The sequence below is a fragment of the Emydura macquarii genome, unplaced genomic scaffold (assembly GCF_026122565.2).
Source record: "Emydura macquarii macquarii isolate MOO-44397 ecotype Brisbane River unplaced genomic scaffold, CSIRO-AGI_Emac_v2 contig_1676, whole genome shotgun sequence".
NCBI lineage: Eukaryota > Metazoa > Chordata > Testudines > Chelidae > Emydura > Emydura macquarii.
Window position 1 is genome coordinate 2822128 of NW_027131813.1, and position 25291 is coordinate 2847418.

Here is a 25291-nt window from a genome sequence, read left to right on the forward strand (position 1 = left end):
TACAGGCACCCCTGTCTCCATGCAGTACCCGGCCTTCTCCCAGTGTCTCCAGGCACCGTCAGGGAAAGCAGGCTCAGGCTCCAGTTACTTACTAGACAGCCAGCTGGTGTATCTCATCATTAGTATTAGAACGTCACGGGGACGATGCACGTGAGCGAAGCAAGTCAGATCTGGACCAAAATCACTGGTGGGACCCAAACATATTGACAGGTTGTTTAACTGTGGCCCCGATCCTGCAAAGACGTAACGATTGCACTTACTCGGTGCTCCCAGCGTCAAATAATTTGTCCAGGCTTGTTCATGGGTAGAGGAACACAGCCCTAGAGAGCATTAGAAATCCCTCATTTCCTGGCCATTACTCTCCATACTTCTCACTTCAGACCGTGGTTTGCTTTCTTTCTTTCTTTCTTTCTTTCTTTCTTTCTTTCTTTCTTTCTTTTTCTCCCTACACTCGCAATTTGGACACACTTCCAGGGTGGTGTAGGAGCGTCCTGCTTAGCTGGGTACTAATCCTGTGCTCATCTCGCCACAGTGTCTGAGCTCTTTCATGATCTCTCCACCATTTCTTTTGCCTCCATCCCCTTCCCCTGTCTGTGTCAGGAGGGGCTCTGCTCTCAGGGCTGTGTCTGGCGTGGACCATGCCTGGCCCCGAGTGTCCAGAGGAGCTGGCGCCTGGCTTATGGAATTGGGGCATTTAGGATGATTCAGTCCCAGACCATACAGAGGGAAAACACTGAGAAAGCTGACGTTTGGGCTTGTGGTTAAGACACTGTGCTGGGACTCGGGAGGTCTAGGTTTCTTTCCTGGCTGTGCTGCAGACTCCCCGTCTGGCCTTGGGCAAGTCTCTTAGCCATTCTATGCCTCAGTTCCCCCTCTGTGGAGGTCATGTGCCTGCTGATGATCCCTCAGGGGTACTGGCAACTGGCGGAGTTTAGAACAGCCCTGAGGCTGCTCTAGGCTGCTCTGGAGATGAGGTCAGTGATGAAGTGGCCCAGTGATCCAGGAGCTGTAAATCCCTTCATTGCACGCCCCTCCCCCAGGCTGCGCCCAGCACATACCCTGACTGTGTAACCCGGTACGCAGGGCGATTCGGGCAATAGTTTGGCTGTGGGAAGGTGTGGAGGCCTCGTTGGCTAGGAGACAAATGCACAGAGGGATTACAGGAAGATGAGGGCTGTGTTTGCCCTCAGATCCCAGCAGGGGGCACTCTCCTCCCGCTGAAGGAGTGGGCGGAGATGGCTAATCACCTGCTCCCTTTCTATTCCAAATGGAATGCGGACGCCCTTTTGTGCTGACTTCTTCCTTACAACTTCCCGGGTGCCTTTTTCAGCGTGAAATAAATCTCCCCCTCCTCCCCCCCAGGCAGAGGGCTAGCCCGAGGCCTACACACCGCTGAAGTCTGACCGAAACCTTCCAAACCGGGTGCAAGCAGTGGGCAGGCCTTGAACTGGCCGTTAGCTCAGGGGTGGATTTCATCCACAGCACCTTAATTGTTTTGTAAAGGCAAAATGCATAGACGATGCCATGGGGTGCCCAAGGGACTTGGCTATTGCTATTGATTTAACTTGGAAGGCGCTCAGATACTGCTGTGATCAGCAGCAAGATAAAACCTTAAAACAGGTAGATAGATAGATGACTCTGCCTATATAAGACCACTGCACTCACTCAGTGCTCGCAGCTTCAACTAATTTGTCCAGGCTTGTTCATGGGTAGAGGAACATAGCACCAGAGCTCATTAGAAATCCCACATTTCCTGGCCATTACTTTTCATACTTCTCACTTCAGATGGGGGTTGTAGGCATTGTTTTTTCTGTTCCATCCCTGCCTTTAAATCCCCAGACCAAATGACACTTAGCCAAGGGGAACCTCTGATAGCAAATGTCCATTTATAACATGGACATAATTCAGGGAAGAAAATGGTGCCAATGTTGTTTCCTGTCGGATGGAAGGAAAGCATTTCTAAGAACATTCCTCCGAAGCTCCCCTCCTGAACTCTGATATCATGGCTCTGTCCCCATTTCCTGCGCAGGTCACAGCAAAGCAGGCGTCAGCTTAATCCAAGATTCGTTTTTAAAATGTATAAACCTGCAAAACATGTCGTATGGGCTGCGAAGATTCTAGATGTTTAACAGCTTAAGAATCACAAATATAAGTAATAAAGATGAAGCTAAATCTATGAGCAGGATCAGAAACGTCTACTTCTGAATGAGAAAAGTGTCTCAGTCCGTGTCTAATACCACTGATGTTGGTATAACTTATGTCGCTCCAGGGTATGAATAAGCCACTCCTCTGAGTGACATAAGTTACACCAACCTAAGCAAAGGTGTGGCCAGTTCAGTGTCAGCAGGGGAGCTTCTCACGCCGACATAGCTACCGGCTGGTTGGGTTGGATGAATGAAGTCGATGGGAGAGCTCTCTCCCATCAGCTTAGAGTGGCTACACTGGAGAGTTACAGGGTGCAGCTGTACGCTGTCTAGTGTAGAAATGGCTTTAGGGGTAGGATGTTCAACCGGACATATAACTGGGGTTGTAAATGTGGAGAAGGACTGATCCGGCAGTTATTTGGACACTTGGGACCAGATCCTCCACTGATGTAAATCAGCATAGCTCCTCTGTCGCCAGTGTATTTATTTCATTTTGCCCCAGCTGAGAATCTGGCCCTTAGCTGCCTTCCCTTTGCTGTCCAGGTAAATCAAGGAACCTTCATCTGACCATAACTAGCAGTGGAACCACGCTATGAAGTTCAGGTCGAGATCCAAATGTGGCCAAAGCTCAGAAGGGTTTGGATCTGGTGTTCCAGGGCAGGCCTGATTCACATGGAGCTAGGGACCCTTCCAAAGCACAGACCTGCTGGGTTTGTAACTGGGGTCGAGTCCACAAATCAACCCCAGTGTTGCAAGCATTTACGCATGACTGTAACTTATGCACGTAATTTAGTCTCACTGCATGGGGCAATGGGATTACTCACACATGTAAAATTGCTCATCTGCGTATGGCCTGGTCTACACTAGAAAATAGGATCCGCCTAGCTGTGTGGGCTAGGAATGTGAAAAAATGAACCCCTCACCATGCCAGCAAAAAGCCTCAGTGTAAACGTAGTTACATTAGCAAAAGTAGCGCTTTTGCTGATGCAGATTATTCCACTTGGGGAATTGGATTAAGCTAGACTGGCCAAAGCACTCTTTTGCCAGTATAAACTGCGTCTCCACTAGGCCAGTTGGCCAGTATAGCCCTACTGGTATATCGTTCCTGGCAAGTGTAGGCAAGGCCTAAGAGTTTGCAGGCCTGACGCCCAACGTGGCCACATGTGGTCCCTTCCTGTGCCTCCCGTCCCCTGGAATGTGCAGAAGGTCCTCCCAAAGAGCACTGCATCATAAGGAGAGTACCATGCCGCTTGGCCCCTGACATCAGCCCTGGAGGCAGCAGCCCAGGTTTTCCCACAATGCACTGCGGGGAGCAGAGTAAGAGTAGATGGTGCTGGTGGGGGCAATGCTGCAGTGCACCCGCATGTGAGCCAGATGAACTGCTCCATTGTCACCAAAACGGGATGTAGGAGAGCCAGGCTCACGTGCCCGCTCTGCAGGCGTCAAAGCGATCTGGGATGAAAAGCTTTGCTCTGAAGCAGGCAGGCAGGGACTTCAGCCTGAGTCTCCTTCAGGCCGGTGCACGTTAGCTCAGTGGTGAAGGCCATCGCCGAAAGGCTGGGTTTTCATTCCAATGTTGGACAAATTTCTAAACCTTGAAAGGTGCCGCAAAATGGAATTGTCCTCTGGTCTGCGCTGGCGGTAACCGCTATAGACACTCACACCTGGGCCTGTTTACACCTCTTGTGGTACTGCTCATTTGGGGTAGAGCGGCCAGGCTTCTCCTTAAACACGGATGTTTTAAAAGAGCTCCAGAGTTTGGGGCATTCCACCCACCAATTGACTTTTCACGCTTCTCAGTCTGCGTGGCCCCGTCACCACCGCGTCTGAGCGCCTCCCACACAGTAGCTGATTCTCACAACGTTAGTGCAAGACCAGAAGATTGCTATTATCCCCATTTTACATGGGGGGAACTGAGTTGCAGAGAGGTTAAATGACTTACCCAGTAGCACAAACATTGTGGTAGGAGCAGACATTGAACTAATGTCTCCCGAGTCCCAGGACATCTTAACGCACCACTCTGCATGTAGATTTCAGTCATCTAATCCCCATCACCTGATTGCTTCATCCTCCATTTTCTGTTGTACCCTGGCAATGTACAGTATTGAAAAGATGTCAGCGTGTGTATGTGTGTGCGTGTGTGTGTGTGTGTACCATGGTCCTCTGGATGGAATCAGAACTGCTCTTGTATGTGTCATAGGCCTTATGCTGTTTTCAGATAAAAGTCAAGCGGCAAAGCTCCGTGCTTTGTTGAGCAGGGGATTCGACTTCTAGGCCATGAAGTGCATAAGAACTATGAAGCTTTAGGTACCCACAGATTTGCTGTAGCATTTTGAAACGTGTGATACTAAAGGAAACGGTCATTTAAAAAAACCCTCTTATAAAGTGATTTAATGTTAGAACCAGATCATAACTTATAATATTTGCTTATAAAATATTCAGACTCTTTTTCTTCTAACAGAGTGAACAAATCACATGCCTGGGTCTGGCATATTTCCAAAGCAAATGAGTAAAATGACCAAAAAACCCCAACATATTTTCAGTACAGGTTTCAAACATTTAAAAAAAATCTTTTGTAACAACTTCAAGGCCTTTTACATGAGATTAAATTCCCAGCTATTGACAGGGATTCTAACAGACAGGTAACCCCATTCTGCAACTGCATCTGCTAGCTCAGACCCCAAGCCGGCTGATTGCAGAATTGAGGACAATGTTCATGTTTGCTGGCAATTTTTCAAACCAAAAAAAATGGGGCAATAAATCTGTGTGATGTATTTATAACTATTCCCATAGGGTGACATTCCCCTGCTATTAAGAGAACAGCACACAGGTCCAGGCACTACATATGTTCCATTTACGCTCCCAAAAGCGTGGTGCAGGGGTGTGAATTGTCAAAGTGCTGTCAACTACACAAAGTAAATACATGGAAACAACAGAGAAAAATGCTACTTTCTTGAATCGCTTTCAACCTCAAGGACACTTTTTCAGATGGAAATGTGATTTTTCCAGTTGACGGAGGCCCTTTAAAAAAAAAAAAAAGTCCTAGAAATGTTTCTGTTGGTCATAAGTCTTGCTGAATCTTATTTTCTGGGTTGCCTGTGGCCCTTTAAATGTTAAAGAAAATAAAATCTAAACAGAAGAGAATGAAGGAAGAAGGGTAGGAATGGAGTCTGAACAGCCTTGTTCTGCTTTCATTCCTGCTTAAAACAATAACAGCTCAGAGCTCTCCTCCAGCATTGCTAGACCAAGTCTGCTCAGTAACATTACAGAAATCCCCCTGCTTTCCCAGCAGTGAATTCCCCAGAATTACAAGAGTTCCCAGCTTTCCCGACTCGCCTCTGGTGTGCTCCCCAGCTCAGCTCTGTAGCATTATCAGGATGACCAATGCTTCCAACGTCTTGTGATTTTTATTGAGAGTCCCATGCTTTTCTTAAAGCACCAGCTCCTGGAGTCATGTGATTACATGAGAAGCTCAGCTCTTATTTCAAGAAACTAAGTGAGTTTCAAGCCTTTATGGTTGCAGCTAAAATCTTGAAAACATGAGTCCAAAGGCTCTGACATGAGAAGACAAATATAAAGAACCCTAAATGTTGTTTTTTTTTTAAATCATGATTTTTAAGCTAATCATTATTTGTAGGGCCTGGCTCATAATTTTTTAATGAAGTTCGGCAGTTCTGCTTTCCCATCTGCCCCTGTGCTCTGCTTCCCAGCTCAGATCTCGTCTACTGTATTGCGGGAATCCCCTGCCTTTCTTAAGTCCAATTTAGAGTACTCTGGGTCTGCGTTTTAAAGCCAACGTGCACTTGTGTGAAGTGAGAATCCTCTTGAGTCCATCTGGGACTCGGGTTTACACGAGTGTGCCGCTCTCACCTCTTATCATAACAAATTATTTTAGGAAACACAGTGTCTCTGTAGGAAGAACTGCTCTCATGCTCTGTTTAAAGCCTATAAGTGCTATATTTGAAGGATGGATTCTCCTTTATGTAGGTGCTTCACTGAACTGACAAGACACTTTTTTATGGGGAAATGTTGATATTAAATTTCCCTCCGTCTGTAAACAAAATTCCAGTATTAATGGAAACCCATTTCCATGGGGGCAAATCAAAAGGAGTGAAGATAACAGGCAGAAGAGGAGGGAAAGAGCTGTCAGAGTTGAATAAACTGTCTCAAGTACGTCCCATCCAAAATAACGCAGCGAGGCTCTTTGTCCCCTTCTAGTGGAGGGCCCATGTATAATAGTTTGTAAATCTGCTATTGCATTTGAGCTAACGGACTTTCTCTCCGTCTTAGGTATTTGTATTACCGCACTGTCTGAGCACCTCCTGATTTTTAATATTATCCCCATTGTACTGATGAGAGACAAAGTCACTTGCCTAAACTCACACAGGAAGTGTGTGGTGCAGCACAGCATTGAATGCAGGGTAGTGCTCTAACCACTAGACACTCTTTCCTCGGGTTCTTTAGCTCATGCAGTAGAAGCTCATGCTTTTAGATCCAGAAGTTCCACGTTCAGTCCCCAAAGATGACCCCTTCAAGGCCCACAATGTAGGCTTTTTAAACTTGAAAGAAACAAAGGATTGGTTTGGGAACGGTTGCGACATTGGCCAGAAATATGTGGCTTCCTGGGTTATGATTTGTCTTTACTTCCAAGAAATCCTTCCTTTAAATGGAACTATTCCCCCAAATAAAACGTGCCTTGGTACAATCATCCACCACCGCTCCGGGCCTCCCGCGAACATCTGAGCCCTTCCTCTGTGCGGGCTCCATTTTGCCTGGTGAGCGGCTCCTTAATCAGCGACTGGTGCTCAATGAGAGCCTGGGCCCTGGATGAGTTGAATCTTGGCAATGTCTTTTCCTTCTTAAACCCAACCACTGGACTGAGATCCTGTTCCTGCTGTTAGATCAGTGCTTTTCAGCCTGTACGCCACGGATCCTTGGGGGCTCGCAGACTACGTCTAAGATTTCCAAAGGGGTCCACACCTCCATTCGACATTTTTTGAGGGCGCCACAAATGAAAAAAAGTTGTAAACCACTGAGATAGATTATGGAAGCACCCAGAGGCTCCAACCGAGACTGGGGGCCGTTGTGTCATATAGGCAATGAAGGACATCCCCCACCGTGAGGACCTTGTGTTCTGAATAAACAATGGGTGAAAGGGGAAAGACTCATCCAAGGTCACACAGCAGGTCAGTGGCCAAGCCAGGGCCAGCCCTCAGGTCACCTGGTTCGAAGGCTAGTTCCTTAACCACTAGGCCGTGCTGTTTCATGTAAGAATCTGCCCTGGCCTTTAGCAGTTGACAATCTAAAGACCCAAGGCTGTGGGGCCCTGGAGCCTCCTCTGAGGTGCTGCGGGTGCCCTTGACTCCTTTAGACGTTGACGGGAGTTCAAAGTGCTCAGCACCCGTCGTGCTCTGCCCCCAGTCAGGCCTAACGTAATGGCCGAAGCGTGGGGGAAGGGGCAAAAAGGGAACCGTCCGACATCGTGATACAGGATTACGCTGATGATGCAGTGCACGTGGTGAGCCAGGGCGGCGGGTGGAGGCGGTGAGTACTAAGAGGAGAGGGAAGCCATTCCAGTCAGAGGCTTCTGCGTATGTTTCTCACACAAATGGTGGCCGAAACACTTCCCCGGCAAACTTAATCCCCTCCCAGGCCACAGTGCCTTGCCAATTGCTCTACCTGGCTCTGGGCGGGGTGTAAATCTCCACAGAAGGACCTCCCTGGTGTGAAGGGTAATAAAGAGGTCACATTATGGACCCATCAATCTCTGCTGTCCAGCGGCTCCGTGAAAGGGAAATTGTTGCCCTGCGTGTGACTGGAGGAGCCCTTCCCTCCGCTCCCATTGTTCTGGCTCCCTGGGGGAGCTGTTCAGGCAATTTGCTGCCTGAATAAATGTTTCCTTTCCAGGCTGCCAGGACAAGGTGGGGGAAAGAATAAATGTCAAAAGGGCTCCTAATGACTGGATTTAAAGCCATGAAAGCACTTACCCAGGCGCCTTCCCCAGGGACGCTCCAGAGTCTAATGTTACTGAATCCTGGGCATTAACGAAAAGGCGAAATTAAATGAGCAGAACCCTGGAGAAACCGAAGCCAACCAGCCAAACCGAATCCATGTGGAGCAGCGACATTGTGCAAATGGGGGGCTGGGGCCGAAAGAGGGGACGGCCCAAATCTTCACAAGAGGCTGCTCATTTTGAGAGCTTCAGGTTTCATAGACTGGAAGGCCAGAAGGGACCATTACGATCATCTAGCCCAGCAGTTCCCGAACTGTGGGTCGTGACCCCAGGTGGGGTCGCTTCATCAGCAGATGGGGTCCTGGCAATCCTGAGGGTGCGGAGGACGCCATTTTACAAAAGGGCCTCCTCCGCACAATGTGACCTCACATGCACCGTGGGCACGAGGTCACGTCGCAGGGAGGGTGCGATTTTTTGCAGTACGAAACGGTGCTCCCCATGCAGCATGGCCTCGCACGCACCGTATGTGTGTGAGATTACGCAGCCCAAGGGTGCCATTTTGTAAATCAAAATGGCCGCCTCCTTGCGGCATGACCTTGCATGTACAGTGCGTGTGAGCTCCCATGGCAGGGAGGACATCATTTCTAAACTGCAATGGTAGCGGGAAATGCAGGGAAAACGTTTGGGAACCGCTGATCTAGTCTGACCAGCTGCATGGTACAGACCAGAGAATCCCACCCAGCCATTCCTCCGGTGTCACTGAGCAGAGCAAGAGGCATTGGAGGGGAATGAAAGCAGAGACATGGGTGAGGGCACGTAGGGCCTCGATAACAAGGCGGAGAAGCTTTGTTGGATGTGAGAAGAGACACGAAGCCAGTGAAGAGCTCCCAAGGAGGGAAGGGGTGACTAGGGCTGGAGTAGTTAAGAAGTCAGGTTCCCCTTCTTTTGTAGATTCATAGATTGTTACGGGCAGAAGGGATCATTATGGTGTCTAGCCTGTCCCCCGTATGACACAGGCCAGAGAACGCCACACAACGAAAGACATCCAGTCTCGTGTGTGCTAATTCACCTCTACAGAGAGGATAATGGGGCCCTGCCAAATCTAAACCGCACATATCAAACCTCAAGACGGCTGTTCTAAGCCAGTTGATGGTGTGTGAAGAAATCCTCCTAGGGAGCATTCCTGTTAAAAGGATTTCAGCAACATAAAGTATGCCCTGGAGAAGGAGAAGGATGTCTTCCTGATGACTCTCCTCTGACAAGTCTGTAGTGGTGTATGAGATTGTGATGAGATTACACCTTGCAAACTTCGTCTTCAAGGACCGGCTCCGCATTTCCTCCTTGGGCGGTGTGATCTTGTCACATTGACCTAAGAGATCATCATGCTGGAGATATTAGCGCTGACAGAGACCTCAGCAAGCCTCAAGAACAGCTGGGTGATATTAATGGTCTGATTTTCAGAAGTAATGAGCATCTGCAGTTGCCATTAAAGTCACAAGGATGGGTGATCAGCACTTCTGAGACACCTACATTATGTATTTAGGTGTAGAGCTCAATGGGAAATGTCATTCTCCACTCCTCCCCTTCCCCCTCCCCCCCCCCCAAAAAAAAAAAAAAAAAAAAAGATTTAGATGAAAGCGAAACATGCTTGTCAAAATTTTCAGTGGAAAATTTCAAGTTTTCATCAAACAACTGAAAATCCCCAAAAATGAACATAGCCAGCCACAAATTGCTGGAAACTGAAAAATGTTTGGTTTTCCAATGAGAAATTGGATTTTTTTGTGGAGAGCAGACACTTGCTGCAAACATTTTAATTTAAGCAAAAACCCAGTGTTCCGCTGGAAATTATTTCTGACCAGTCCTTCTTAGCAGGCTAACTTTAGGTACCCATTTTTGAAAATGTTGGCCATTATCTTTTATAGATGAGCCAGGTGAAACCCACTTGAATGTGATGGGAGTATTGATTCCAATGCTCTCAAGTTCACATTTCACTAAGGAGAGAGAGACTGAAAAATGGAGCAGACAGGAGGAAGTGAAAAACTGCAGTGGGGGAAAGAAAGGTGGAAAATCACAGCAGAGGGCGGGTGGAGTGGGAAATGAATACAGAGAAGATAGGGTGTAGGAAGGGGGAGAATCTAATGAAAAGCAGCTTCATAACATTGTCCTGACAGTAGACTTCAGGTCGATAGTAATGATACATACTTGTCAGTAGAACTGAATGGAAAATGATCCCTCCCTTCCCCCCAACGGAAAATGTTGGCAAAAGTTATTTAAAAATATTTTTGTTAAAGATTTCAGCAGAAAATTTTGAATTTTTCTCAGAAAATCAAAACCCTGAAATTTGGGTTTCAGCCATTTTTCCCCCCCCTCCTGTTTTTGGCTGAAAACAAACAAAAAAAGTTCTTGGACAAAATCTTTTTTATTTTTGGCCAACAACGTTCAATTTTTGGTTTTCTGATTAAAAAAAAAATTAAAATTTCCAGGAAAGCAGACATGTCACATTTTCATTTTGTTGAAAACAGTTTTCTGGTGGAAAAAGTTTTGAGTTAAATCTTTAGACCAGTCCTATTTTACTGTTTATTTCTGGAATGTGTTAAAAATTTTACTTTTTTTTTTAAATGGCCTTTTGACAAAATAAAGATTTGTGTGAAATTTTTTAAAATTTCTTTTGAAATTTTGTGGGCTTTAATAGAAAACCCCCCAAAAATCAAGGACATTTTTTTATTTGTTCATTGAAATTTTTGATTTTGTTGAGATTTTTCAAAGGAAAAAAATCGTTTCCTAACCAACTGTTCTAATGCCTTCCTTCCCTTTTCAAAAGATGCTTATTGATCTGTGGTTTGGTTGAGACTCAACTAATTGTAAGGAGACAAGGAAGGCATTATAGTCACAATATTAGCAACCCTGCAGCCCCAAAATCATGAGTCAGGCTGAGAAAATAATGAGATTGTCATAAAAATCATGATATTTAAAAAAAATAAAAGTTGCTTCTTTTTCTGTGTCTTCTGGTTTCTGAGCTTATAGGGTACATTTGCTTCACATTTTCAAGCTTTTCCGCACAAGCATGTGGGCTAGAATCTTCTATTTTTTCCCAAAGGAATGCTAGATTCTTATCTAATAACATGATTCCAGGAGCTGGGGCTTGAAGAAAAACACCAAATACCACAAGACTCAAAATAAAATTATGCTGTCTGTAATGCACTTAAGTGTCCAAAGCCTACTGAAATCCACAGAACGAAATCAACAGGAGTCTATGTAATTTGGATCAGGCCTGAGTGCTAGACCTCATTTGCTCCTGACTTCAGTGTAGAAACTGCAACCAGGATCTGCGGTGAAAGGAGTCGGGACACCAACGAATCCGCTAGGGGCGTGGAGTGGGAAACAGGTTCCCCTGATCAAAGCTGTTAGTCTCAGCATGCTTGTCTCTGATTTGTCTGTGCAGTGATCTGTTAGGGTCCCAGAGGTCACGCAGCTATAACAAAGCCCGTTATCGCATGGCAAGGGTCCTAGGATCTGCACTGCAGTGCTACACAGGGCACTTCTGTTTGGCATGGCCTCGCCTGCACAGCTTCCAAAAATGTGCTTCTATCAACACTGACCTGGATATTATGTATATTCTGCTCCCTACTCTGGTACACACCATGTACCGTGTTTCTGCACAAGAAACCCCAAAAGACTGAAACCTCCCGGGGTGGCTGAGTCGTGTGTTGCAAACCCAGAACAAACTGAGCTGCAGAGGTTTTTTTTTCTTCCTTTCCCCATCCTCCCTCTTTTTTTGTCATCACTCTTTCGTGGCTCAAGGAACTAACGCAGCAACTACATTCTCCGCCCGTTGTTTCTATGTTTAGACTGAGAGCCAAGTAATCTCATTCCTTCAGTTGTAATCAGGGAAGTGAATCTGCAGGAATGATTTCGTAACAATTCCTCCACCCCACGCTGGTCATCAGCTGGGGCTGCATCAGAGCAGTGTGAAAGAGGCTAATCTGTTAGCTAGGGGAGTAACTCCACAGACTGACAGCAGCCTTAGGCTGTTATCCTCTGTATGGGTCTGCCATCCTCTGTATGGTAACCATGCATTGCAGTCCTGACGGTGTAGATATTTATATCCTGTGGATACTCACACCAGATGTTCTCATTTTACCAAGTCAAAGGGAACTGCACCAAGTTTGCCTGTGATTTAGTCTGGAGAAGAGAAGACCGAGAGGGGACATCATAGTTTTCAAGTACCTAAAAGGTTGTTACAAGGAGGAGGGAGAACAATTGTTCTCATTAACCTCTGAGGACAGGACAAGAAGCAATTGGCTTAAATTGCAGTAAGGGCGGTTTAGGTTGGACGTTAGGAAGAACTTCCTGTCAGGGTAGTTAAGCGCAGGGATACATTGCCTAGGGAGGTTGTGGGATTATCATGGGAGGTTTTTCAGAGCAGGTTAGACAGACATCAGTCAGGGATGGTTTCTAGATAATACTTAGTCCTGCCATAAGTGCAGGGGACTAGACTAGATGACCTCTCAAGGTCCCTTCTAGTGCTATGATTCTGTGATTGCAATTGAATTGCACTTCTTTATCGTGAGGCTGGGTTTGCATTGTTTCCTGTTATCTGCACATGTACCTCACTGGTTCCCCTCTATTCCTGATCCGAGATGACCCAGGTCTGTTCGACCCACCAGCTACAAAGCCTGTCTTTTAAGCGCAAGCTGAATTTAACACTGGAGAAATCCCATTCAAATAGCAGGCAAGCCCCCACTTGCAGAACAGCTGTGATCAGCCATGAAGTTTGAACTGGGCTGAAAGCATGAATCTCTATAGCTCACTCTAAAGAGCTCTGCCAGATGCTGTGCCTCTGTGGATCGGGTCCAGAGTGGACTGTGTAACACACGTAGCCCGGCACTGCAAGCTCACCCTGAGATCTGAAAATCAGGATGTGACCCATCTCTCACACCATTATCAGAGCCATGAGTCTGGGTGCTAAGCTTGTAACTGCCAAGGCAGAATCGAGCCCAGCTTACTCTCCCATCGCTGTCTTGGGGCTGCAGTGCTGGAGGAAGAGTCTCGTTAGCATCTCCAAAGTCCCAGGCACATACTTTGTAAGCTGATGTCATAGGCCAGGTTTGCACATGCGGGTACTTCTGTGGAACTGGCTAGAAATGTCCCTGTGCAGTACACTGGCCGAATGCATGTCGCCCTCCAGTAGCTCGCCCCAGTCACTATAGCAGTCTGCTGTTTTCTTGCCATTCGAAAAGGCCTCCTTTGCTCCAAGTGGTAGAGGCCTATGTTTCTATGCTGCTAGTCCCAGGGTCTCTTCCCAATGATGAGTGTGGTGTGTTACATCTGCATCCATTGTGCATGCGGATCCAGTGTGTACACGCAGAGCTAGATGTCTGCTTGTGAAAGAGGATGCTGAGTGTGTCTTCCCGGTTTACATGTGAAAATGAGGACTTTGCACCCTCAATTGGTGCACGTTGTTTTCACAGGTCGCCTTGATGAGCCCAACCCAGCGTCAATGAGATTCTTTACATTGACATCAGTGGGCTTTAGATCTGCGCCTATCTGAGCAGGGTGATTCTGATGAGAAGAGAGAGCCTCAGTTATCCCTCTCTAGTTAGTTTTACAACCCTCATCCCTCTAGTACAGCGGTTTTCAACCTGTGGGCTGCAGACCCCTGTGGGTCTGCAGATTATATCTGAGATTTTCCAAAGGGGTCCGCACTTCCTTTCGAAATCTTTTAGGGGTCCACAAATGAAAAAAGGTTGAACAGCACTGCTCTAGTTTCTGACAGGCTCCTGATCATTGCTAGATTTTATCCCCTGTGAGGTAGGGAGGGAGGTATTATCCTCATTTGATGGAAACGCCACAGAGTCGACTCAGTAGCTTGTCCGTGGGGCTGTAGAATATGTGTAGCAAGGCAGGAACTGAATCCCAAGCCAGGTTCCTAGCCACTAGGCCAGCCTGACTTTAATAAGGGATGCCTTTTCTGCGGAAATCTCTGCAGATGGTGCGCTAGTGTTTGAGGATTTAGGGCCAAGAGTGGAGAGTTTTAAAACAATGCTTTATTGACCTCAATCTTTTCACCCTCTTCTTTGTTTTTGTTTACTGTCGTGCCAGCAGAGTTCTTTGACGATTACTCCGAGGGGCGAGAATGTGTCAACTGTGGAGCCATGTCCACCCCACTCTGGAGGAGAGACGGCACGGGCCACTACCTGTGCAACGCGTGCGGCCTCTACCATAAGATGAACGGCATCAACCGACCACTGATCAAACCCCAGAGGCGGCTGGTAAGGAAAGGCTTGTGCGGCTCACGTGCAACCTGCACAGAACGACACAATAGACTCCAGAACAGGAAACGCTCACTCGATCCAAGCTGTCCAGCGGCGCCTTGGCGCTCTGTGCAAAGACAAGGCTTAGAGTCCTAAGCAATGTTGGGAGATCATCTGGTATTTCACTTCACACCGTTGCTCTCTTCTCCTTTTCACCCAGCAGCCTCCTGGGCCGCTCTCTGTGCCACCAAAATAATGTCCTTGCTCCAGCTGAGTTGTCGGTGTCTGGAACACTCTGTGATCCCTTGTGCTGGCTACACTGGCTCCTCAGTGGAGGTCCCATAGCAATTGGTGCAAACGACTGTGGGACACATGGGAGACCCCAGGGTGTCTTCCTGCTGCACACAGCTGAGTAGAAGACTAGCCCGTGGCTTTGCAAGATCCTACACAAAATAACAACATACAGCGCTCTCCCCCTGGCCCCTAACTCCCTTTCCACCCCCTGCCTGGTCCCCTCCACCTCTCTCTACATTTCTACCCATGTCTACATACATAAAACGCCCACCCCTGGATTACCTCCTGCCGGCCTGTGACCTCTTCCATCTTCTGGTCACCCCACCACCTCCACAGCCTCTGGTGGCTTCTTGTCCTAGCAAGCTGGGAGGTGGAACTGAAATGCCAGGGATGGGAAAAGGAGTGAGACAATTTGGTGTTTCCCAGGGCCTGTGGGGCTGGAGTCAGGACAGACCGTGGCTAGAGAAATCAGGCCTGGGGTTCTGGCTGGTAAGTTAGGTGAATCTATCTGCATGTCTGTAAGTATTTACACCATTTACACCCCTGGGATCTGTGCACCTGTCTCTGGGGAAGGGCACCGTGCAGCTTCATAGGTCACGTGAGCGGCCATGCCACCCTCTGTCGGAGAGGAGGTGGGACGGGGAGAGAGATTTGTGCCTGGCCTTGCTGGTGAGAAACCACTGTCCCCGCACGGCTGCGGATGCTCCAAGCCCAGGCCAGGAAGTGGGGACATTTTCCACGTGTGGCCTCCTGCCTCACCTCCTCCCATCCCCTTCACCGTGTCCCTCACCCTCCAGCATCTTCAGGGAGGCAGAAGGCAAATATCACCCTACTGCCTGGGTTTCTGCAGGACGCCCACCTGGCCGTAATCCGCTGGCGCCCTCTGCTGGCTGAAGTGCTTCATGGCGACGCACGCCTGCTTTGTCCTCCCAAAGTCACGGCTGTTTAGTTCTTTGTTAGAGCACCGGGGTGGTAAGGAACCCGGGTGCTTTTTCCCCCACTTATGTTCTGAAAGCTGCACTCAGGCCCACAAGGGCTGCTGCACACGTGCATTGTGTCCGGGGAGCAGCTCTCACTGTTGCACAGTTGCAAACCTCCCCAGTGCTGGGGAGGGCTGAGATGGCCGGGGGTGGGGTTTTTTGGGGGGAAGCTGAATGCAGGGGGGGAGATTTGGACTTGCTCTGTAATATAGTTTGGCCCCAAATCCCCATGTGCTGCGTCAGTTCTGCCGTGCGTTTTTCACAGCGGGCGAGCAAAGTTTAGAGCCCGGGACAGGTGCCCGACGTGCCTGCCTGTGTAACCCACTGGTGAGTGGTTGTGGTTCCCAGAGGATGTGTGTCTGGCACAGCCCCTTGGTGCTGAGGAGGTCCCTGTTTCAATCCCTGCTCTCTGTGAAGCAGCGTCTGGGGTACTCACTCAGGTAAATAAGTTCAGGATCGATAGGTCAGCATTACAGATCAGCTGGCTCTGTAAAGCCATGCCCTCATCTAAGCGTCCACTAGCCAGGCATCGCTGCGTGGTCACTGCCGCTCTTTTCACAGTAACTGCGGTGGTTGTGTTTTGACATCTCCCCGTGTGTTTGCAGGATCTTCTCCCCAGCGTGCAGACACATACAGTGGTGTTTGCCTGTGTTGCATGTTCTCTCAAAGCCCTGGCTGGGATGATTTAGTTGGAGTTGGTCCTGCTTTGAGCAGGGGGTTGGACTAGATCAACTCCTGAGGTTCCTTCCAACCCTCCCCTTCTATGATTCTCTCCAGGATGTGGGGCCCAGCCCTAGCTGGGCTGGGGTGCACAGAAGATGTCTACAGTAAGGTGGATGATCTTTACTAATACTGAGTGAAGTTGCAAGGAGAGGAATGATTCCTGAAGGGGAGCTCAGGTTTCCAAAGCTCGGCAAATCCTGAATTAAACTTCATCACACCCTTGTGGGATAGGTATTCTCACCCTCATTTCACAGATGGCGAAAGCAAGCCAAAGAGAGAGGAAGTGATAATACCAATCAGGGGTAGAGGTGGGACTGGAATCCATATTGCCTGACTCCTGAGGCTGCTCGCTCCTAGCTAGCTACGCTGCTTTGCTCTACAAACTTCAGGCTAGTGGGCTTTCTTGTGTTTCAGTATTTCCCCCTTCGGGTACTACAAGAACAGTCTTTCTCATTTGGTTTCAGCACGTCAGTTTCCAGGCCCCCACTGTTAATCAGGAAGTGCAAGGGGCTGTGGTAAAATCTGAAAGAATGAAACAAAACGTCCACACAGATTTTTTCCCAACCTCTAAAAAGCTTTGTTTCAGACTGTGCTTGAGGGACAGCTGAAGGGACAGGCCGGCTTTTATTTTACCTGCTCTGATCCTGTCATTTCTATACTGACTTGCTGAAGCAGCAGCATTTTGACTCAGGGTTTTTAACACCCAACTGTCAGGGCCTGTTCGGATCCCAGGGTTTGGTTCTGCCCATTAGGTTCCTGATCCAGGTTTGAGTTTTGAATACCCACAAAGTGCAGATGTGTTTGGATCCAGGGTTTTGTTCCAGGCCTACACAGAGCAGAAAGAGGGGCAAGCAGTAACGTGCACAGCAGTTGTACTGGGGAGGCGCCAGGTTCCCCGACCTTCATGTCATGAGGTAAACAAAGGGCAACCATGTTGTCATCTGCAGAAAAGGCAAGACAATGAAATGGCAGCCAAATGGGCAAACCTGATAGGAACTGAAGATACGGTTTTGTGGATTATAGACACGGGGGAGTTAAAAACCAAGGAAGAGAGAGAAACAGGGGCTGGTTTCATGGAATTCTACATGTTGACTGTGACGGCCATTTTGTCTGACACCCCCCGGATTGAACGGGGGACCTCCAGAATTATAGCATGAGCTAAAGTTCCCGAAGTGGGCCAGTGATAGACGCCTACGCTCCATGGAGCAGGCCTGGCGGGGGAGCAGTAACACATACAGTTGCTTCCATGATTTCATCGACATTTCCTGGATTTTAAATATCGGGGGTTTTTTTTGAAGGAAAATATGATTGAACAACTCATGTAGGGAAGCCTCTGCTTTGATCATTTATTTGGTGTCAGAAGGGGATCAGGAGCTCTATGGATTATAAGGCAAGAGTCCTGCCCAGGGGAGCTTACGTTATACACCTCTGACATCGAGGAGATCTTTGCCCCCGCTCCCCGGCAAAGCGGCAGCAAGATGGTGCTGTTGGACTCCTGTTGGAAGACAGTACCTGCCCCGCTTCCATGGCTAGCAGAGGAAATCCAGTCAGGAAGCCCCGCCGGAGCCTCAGTCTTGCGTTTTGCCAGAGGCTCTAATTGGCAGAATGCATCAGTCCTGGGTTTTTTTCCCCCCGATTAAAAACAAAATCAAAATCCATCCATTCGGCATTCCTGAGCAACCCTACAATAATAAAGCAATGTGAGCAGGCAGTGGATGGGCAGCAGGTCAGCGAGGCAGGACACCTACATGTCAAGAAAAAAGTTGTTATAAGGAGCAGAGAAATGCTGGCAGGACATCTCAACCACGTCCCTTTAAACACATGCAGCTAGGGATGGCCCCACGCCAAACATCCAGGTCTAAACACCCTCAGATTTGGGGGGAGGGAGTGTTAGGATCCAGATCTTTATTTTGCAGCTGGCCCCTGTTGCTGTGGCGGGACAAACCAAAAGCCTGGATCAAAAACACCACCCATAGTGCTCAAAAATCTGGCTCCACATTTGATCGCGCGGGGCCGAGGGCCAGACTCAGCCAGGGTCAGACGGAGTCTCGCTTGAAGCTGGAAACAAATGAGATCTTTGGCTTTGACCTTTGTCAACTCTCCCTTCGTTGACAGAGGGGATGTGAGTGTTTTGGGAGCAGCCTGGGAGCCAGGGTCTCTGTCCCCTTCTGCCACTGGCCTCGATGCTGTCCGGTTGGAGGCGGAGGCATTGTTCAGTGTGCTGTCTCAGGACCATGGCGGGTGAGAGTCACGGTTCAGTCCCTGTGTCTCCCTTACTCCCAGGGAGAAATCTATATATAGCGGCTGTAGCTTCCTTCCCAATCTGTGCCATCTCAGCTGGCTGGTATGTAGAGTGAGCGGAGCAGGAGTGACCACCCAACCCATTTTCCACTCCTGCCTGCCTCATTCCCTGCCCACCTGCACGGGAGGTGAATAGCAGCTGCTCCCTCCCGCACCCCTCCCCGTGCTGTGTCTGGTGATGGTGGGGCTCCTATGCTGGGGAATACTCTATTCTGTCACACACCCCTTTCTCACCTGCGCACCCGCACAACTGGGCTCATGGTTAAGCCCGTTGTGTCTTTGGGCAAGTCACTTTACCCCACTGTGCCTTGGTGTGTAAATCTGTAAAATGGGTACAAACCCACTGACCGTACTGCCCAGGGGAGTTGGGAGACTGACTCCATGTCATGGCTGTAAAGTGCGCTGAGATCCTTCGGGGCCGGGTTGTGCTGTTGGTCATGCAAAATATTATCAGAACAGCTCCAAGCCCAAATGCCACGTGTCAGGGAAACCTGGAAGAGGCCCTGCGCCGACTTTGAAATGCTCCTGCAAAGGGTAAAGCTAGCAACTTGTTGACATTGCTGTTGCTTTTGTCTCTTGCTGCAGTCCGCCTCCCGCCGCGTTGGGCTGTCTTGTGCCAACTGCCATACGACTACTACCACGCTGTGGCGCAGAAACGCCGAAGGCGAGCCAGTCTGTAATGCCTGCGGACTGTACATGAAACTCCACGGGGTAATGACAATGAGACGCTGAGAACAAATGATGCCTGGCAGATGTGTAGTCAGGTTGCTTAGTGGACTTCTCGAGGGTGCTCCGCTACTGCGGTGGGATGAGAACCTCTATCAAATACAATAGACTTGCGCCTGCTCGTTACACTAGTGATGGATTGTTTACACTCGTGGGTGTGAGACAGGGTTAGCTAACGTGGTGCGGTGTGGGAATCTGCTTTATCTTACGTGCTTTTATTCTTTTCTGTTGGTTGATCTTCCCTCTACAACCCCAGCTTCCAACCCCAACACGTCAATCGCACTCGCACTCACTTAAAGTGATTTAACAGGGTGAGGTAGCAAGGTATCATTTACCCGTTTATGCCATCTCCGAGTTTGTTCTTTGGGCTGTAGCAGACAAAGGTATAACATGGCTGGAAGTTGAAGTTGACAAATGCAGAGTAAAAAGAAAGTGCCAGTTTTTCACCATGAGGGGAAACAACTTACCGAGGGTGGATTTACCATCGATGGGAATCTATAAATCCCAGTTGGATGTTTTTCTAAAAGACGTGCTCTTGTTCAAACGGGAATTAATTCAGGGAAGTTCTCTGGCCTGTGCTCCGTAGTAGGTCAGCGTCGAGGATCACCACGGTCCTTTCTAGCCTGAGAATCTGTGAATCTAAGCCCTGGCCTCCACTGACCTGGCGATTCGGCGGCAGTCGACGGGAGTTATGCAAGCGATGCAGAGTGGCTTGCGTAACTCCCGTTGACTGCTGTGCTTCCCTTCTGCGCGGTGTCTTCACTGCACTGCACCGACTGCGGGAACCGTGTTCCCGTTAACGCAGCGCTGCGCCACTTGCGGGGGTGGATTACCAGCGTTGACTTCCTGATGGATTGAGTGGGTCTACACTGACAGCTCAATCGATCCAGGTAAGTTGATCTGACGGCGGCGACTTTGTCGCCGTCAGTGTAGACACGCCCTAAGAAAGCTGTCTAATGTAATAAAGCATCTCTCTATTGTAGTCTTGTCATGGTGACAGGAATAGGTTATATTTGAGAGGGTCCCCAACAGGTCCACCCCAAACTGCGAGCGCTGGCCTGAAAGAATCTGTTTGAATGAGTCACACATGCCCCAAGGCAGATCTGGACTTTAAAGTGTTACTGGCTCATTCCCCATTCCTGTGCCCTCTGAACTCAGTAACAAATGCCCCTTCCCTTCAGTGGTGCAGGATGAAGCCCTGTATTCCTAACTCCAGCGGTGGACACAAATGTGTTCAATGCCCAGGCAGTCCTAGTCATGAACCACTGTGTATCCCCCATCCAGATGAAGGCAAATTAGGGAAGATGGTCCCAGCTCTTGGTGGCCTACGTGAATCAGAAGGCCAGGCTGGATGATCAGAGTGACCCCTTCTGACCTTAAAATCTATCATCTGCTTTGTGTCCAATGAGACACAGTGAAAACGAACTGTAAATCCTCATTGGCTGACCTGCGAATCCTAACCGCTCTTCCCATTGCTGTTCGCTGGGGTGGGGAGGTTTTAGCTTTAGACACTAATTAATAGATGCAGTTAATCATCTCCATTCCCCAAGCCTGCATGCTGTAGTGTTCATTTACAGATGGGCCTAGACCAAAGAGTAACACCTGGTCTCTATTTAAAATTAGGGCTGTGAAAAGTTTGGCGCCCGGAGTGCTGTGGTTGGGTCAACTTAACCCTGGTGTAGACACAGCTGGGTCGACAGCAGAATTCTTCCATTGTCCTAGTTACTGCCTCCTGGAGAGGCGGATTAGCTACACTGGTGGGAAAACCCTTCTGTCGATGGAGGAAGCACTGTACATCAGCACTACAATGGCATAGCTGCTGCTGTAGCACTTGTAGTGTTGATGTTCCCTAAAGATCACGTGATGGTTTTCGAAGTACCAAGGCCTGTGAGTCTTGTTACCGCCCCGCCTCCAGCAAGAGGCAGACTTGCTTGTGCTTAGGTGGGTGTCAGCTCCCTGACACTTCCATCCTGGTACTTACCCAAATAACCTCCTCTAAGCTCGCCCAACCCTGTCTTTGCCTTGCAGGTTAATATTAGGTGCATCCCAGTCTCCGAGCTCCTTAGAAACCTCCGCTGTTGTAGCCATCCCCTTCTCCAGTGAGCACCACAAAAATACCAGCTCTGCTGTCCCCAAGAGAACAGCGCACACACCAGCTTGTATGAGCCAACTCAGGATCCGCACCTAGCTCCACGTGACCGCATTTAAATAGATTTATAGTGAAACCAAGGATAAGTTTTATTACTAAAGATTCAAGAGCTCGTGAGTGAGGATAATGGAAACAAAAGGGTTCTGTATAAAACAAAATGCTTTCTAAAGACTAAACTTTATTGGCTACCTTCTCTCTAAAGGAGTCTTATTTCATCCAAAATCAATTACAGCATCTTCCAGCAAGGCAGACAGAGATCCCATTTTCATGAATGTAAACGCACTGTCCATTTGCTTCCTGGGTGCAGGATGAAGGGGTGTCTTTTTGCCTTCTACTTATATCCCCAAAGTTCATTGTCTGAACTGAGTATGGATATCCCCCTGGCTTATTCTGCTGTGTGCTGCTGCCCTGTTCATTTCACATCCCCCTGCTGACTTTGAATGTAGATGTGTAGCGTTGCGTTCGCTTACAATGCTCAATGAATGTGCCGACACAGAGACAGGCGAATAAACATCTTGTGTCTGACAGAAAACCTGATTGCCAGCTCTGCCTTGATGCAGACTTTAAAGCCCATTTTCAGTATACATAGCTGACTCCTTACATAGTATTAGATCATACATTTCACAATGATATCAATGACCAGTGTGACCCTAGCTTTAAGACCTCACATGGTATTCTTCAGTGAACCAGAATGTACAGACCAGGATCAGGATATTCGTGTACCTCCCTTGCCAGTTGGAATCGAGGGGATTTTGGGTCACAGATGTAACAAGCACCTGTGGGTGGAAGTCAAAGCCAGACAAATTCAAGTTGGAAATAAGGCACAATTTTAACAGTGTGGGTGGTTAAGCAATGGAACAGACTAGCCAGGGAAGTAGTGGATTCTCCATCTCATGAAGTCTTCAGATGAAAACCGGGTGGATGCCTTTCTAGAAGATATGCTCTAGGCCCGGTCTACACTTAAAACTTACACTGGCATGGCTGTGTCGGTCACGGTGTGAACTCACCTTCTTCCTTCCCCCAACCGGCGACATAGCTATACTGACAAAATCCCCGGGCATAGATTACTTCTGTCAGCCAAGTGAACTTCATTCAGAGACACGGTGTTCCTGCACTGGCAGAAAAACTTCTGTCAGCATATGCTGCGTCTGCATGAGAGGGATATGCCAGCATAGCTGTGTCAACATAGGCCCTGTCGTGTAGACAGAGACTTCTCTGACCTGAGTTATACAGGAGGTCTGACTAGAAGATCTGATAGTCCCTTTTGACTTTAAAATTTGTGACTCAAAGCCCTGGATGCAAACACTCAGAAAAATTATCTCAGAAAAATTCAGAGCCAGATCTGGATCCAAACTTTGCAGCCATGACCTGTCTCTAGTCTTAATTCAATCACTACTGGTCAGTAACTTTTGGCTTCATGGGTTTTTAGTTAAATCTGCTGGTTACCTCAGATCCTAGGAGGCAGGGATGCGATCCCAGTTCATTACGTTGTATTATGTACATTCTGAAAACAGGCTTTGCTTTTGGATTCCTAGGTCCCAAGGCCTTTAGCAATGAGAAAAGAAGGGATACAAACGAGGAAACGTAAGCCCAAGAACCTTAACAAATCCAAGACACCAGCAGGTGAGTGTTAAACAAGACAGCCGTGTGTGCGTGTGTGTGCAGGAGGCGCATAGTATCAGAAACTCACCCTTTAGCATTAAATTAAGAATGATGCCCTCCGAATCAGACATCCCCTGATGTAGCAAACAGGTAGCTGAGCACCATTTGCTGTTTCATGACCTATGTGAAATGAGAGTTGTCAGTCCAGATCCCAGTGCACAGGAATCCCCATCATAATTGGTACTAATTAGCCCCGGTAATATCCTGGTGATATTCTTTCCAGGTTCCCAAGCAGGGCTATGGCACAATCACAGAAGCCACTTCCCCCAGAGAATCATTTGTAGGTTGTACACCAAGCCCTGTTTATGCTGACATAGGACTATGGGAGATCAGCTGCAGTGAAAAATGTCACCATTGAAGTGGGTTTTTTTTTCCCTCTTTGTCAAAATTTGGGATTTTTCTATCCCGCTCTGGCAGGGATAAAGAGTACATGGAATGAGAGGCAGGCACACTGTAAGTGGGGGACAAGGATAATTTACCAAATGAGCAGATATCTCAACATCCCTTTCTTCCTCTCTCCAAACTTGGTTAAGATTGAAAGTCTTTCAATGGCCTTACATGATATTCTTTGGTGAACCAGCATGCACAGATCAGGATCAGGATGTTGTACCTCCCTTGCCAGTTGGAATTGAGAGGATTTTGGGTCACAGATGTAACAAGCACCTGTGACCTGAAGTCAAAGCCAGACAAATTCAAGTTAGTTGTGACCCAAATCCCTGCCTGTGAACAGATTTCTGTTTTCCCCAAACCACAGATGCTTTGCTATGTTTTTGGTACTTAAAACTCATCTGGAGGGAAGCCTGTCTTAACCGCTATTTTCTCCTAGGACCATCCAGTAGTGAGAGTCTCACCCCCACCACCAGCTCCACCAGCAGCACCAACACCTCCAACACGGAGGAAATGCGCCCCATAAAGACGGAACCGGGGCTTTCATCTCATTATGGGCACCCAAGCCCTATTGCTCAGGTAATGAAGCAGGAAGAAAAGACCAAGAGATGTGACCAAGGTGTGACTTCAATGTAGGTGACTTGAGGAGAAAAGACTCCCTCAGAACCTTCTCTGAAGGAAAACAACAGCCATTTTGCTCACCCCTAGGATCTGAAATTTGCTCCAGTGCAGAGTTCCCAGGGCTTAAGAAGGGTAAAGGCCTCCTGCTGCTGGCCTGTGGGACAGGCCTGTAGTTCACTCATGTTTCCATGTGCTGTGAAATGATCTCACTCCCATCCCCCAACTTTCAATTGCACAGGATAGGTCTGAGCCTAGAACTGGAGGCAGCCATCTTGCTGACAACTGAAGTTCCTAGTGACCCTGGCTATCTGACAGGGCAGCTGTGTGGGCCTCTGTGTGGAAACTGAAAGGACGCAAAACTGGAGTGTTTGAATGAACCAGGACTAAATTTTAAACAAATGCCCCGTGTCCCAGTGAGGGACTGTGTGGCTTTTATTCTAAATTTGCAACATTGGGAAATATACCAAATTGGTGAAAACTAAATTGTAAACAGGACTCTAATTCTGGAATAACAGTCCCCACATGGGAGCTCAGACCAAAATAATTATTCTGGAATAGCTATTTGCTAAATATCCAAGTGTAGACAAGCCCTTAGCTGGGCCATTTGGCTTTCACCCAAAACTGGGCAGCATTTGGCAGTTTTGGCTTAGTTTCTGAATGGATTTGTGGGTTCAATTAAACCTGAAACTCAGTGCAGTGGGTGCAAGTCCACATAAAATAAACCTGAAAAAAATGAGCTGAACCCACCTGTGAATCAAACTGCCAGATTCATGCAGCTCTATGCTGTGTGAGAAACTTGTGAAAAGGTATTTACAGCATATTATTCAGCCACTAGATGTCTCTGTCTGTCTTAGAGTTCCAGGCAGGGTGAGGTCCCTGGTAAACAAAACTGACAAATCTGGAACCTGAACTGTGTGGAAGCCTGTTTATTTGTAGCTGTTGTTATTTCTTTTAATACATCTTTCTTGTTTAAGAAGATATTTGATTCCCTATTTCATAATGAGACTAATATTCAAGGCTTACCTCCCATTAAACTCATCAAAAGAATGCCAACATTTAAATAAAAGGTTAAGTGTAATATTTGAGCATTCTGACTG

The 25291-nt window shown here is 48.0% G+C and overlaps 1 protein-coding gene across 2 annotated transcripts in view; it reads left to right on the top strand.

Annotated features, from left to right (window-relative positions):
• The window catches only part of GATA4 (GATA binding protein 4), a 46227-nt gene that overhangs the window by 16423 nt on the left and 4513 nt on the right, over positions 1-25291 (top strand). Inside the window, exons 3-7 of one of the 2 annotated variants that reach the window (XM_067556176.1) lie at positions 14203-14369; positions 15072-15134; positions 19235-19360; positions 23060-23147; positions 24013-24152. In XM_067556176.1, coding sequence (XP_067412277.1) covers positions 14203-14369; positions 15072-15134; positions 19235-19360; positions 23060-23147; positions 24013-24152 — 584 coding nt within the window. The remainder of the gene's footprint in view (positions 1-14202; positions 14370-15071; positions 15135-19234; positions 19361-23059; positions 23148-24012; positions 24153-25291) is intronic. The other variant, XM_067556177.1, reaches the window with a different exon arrangement.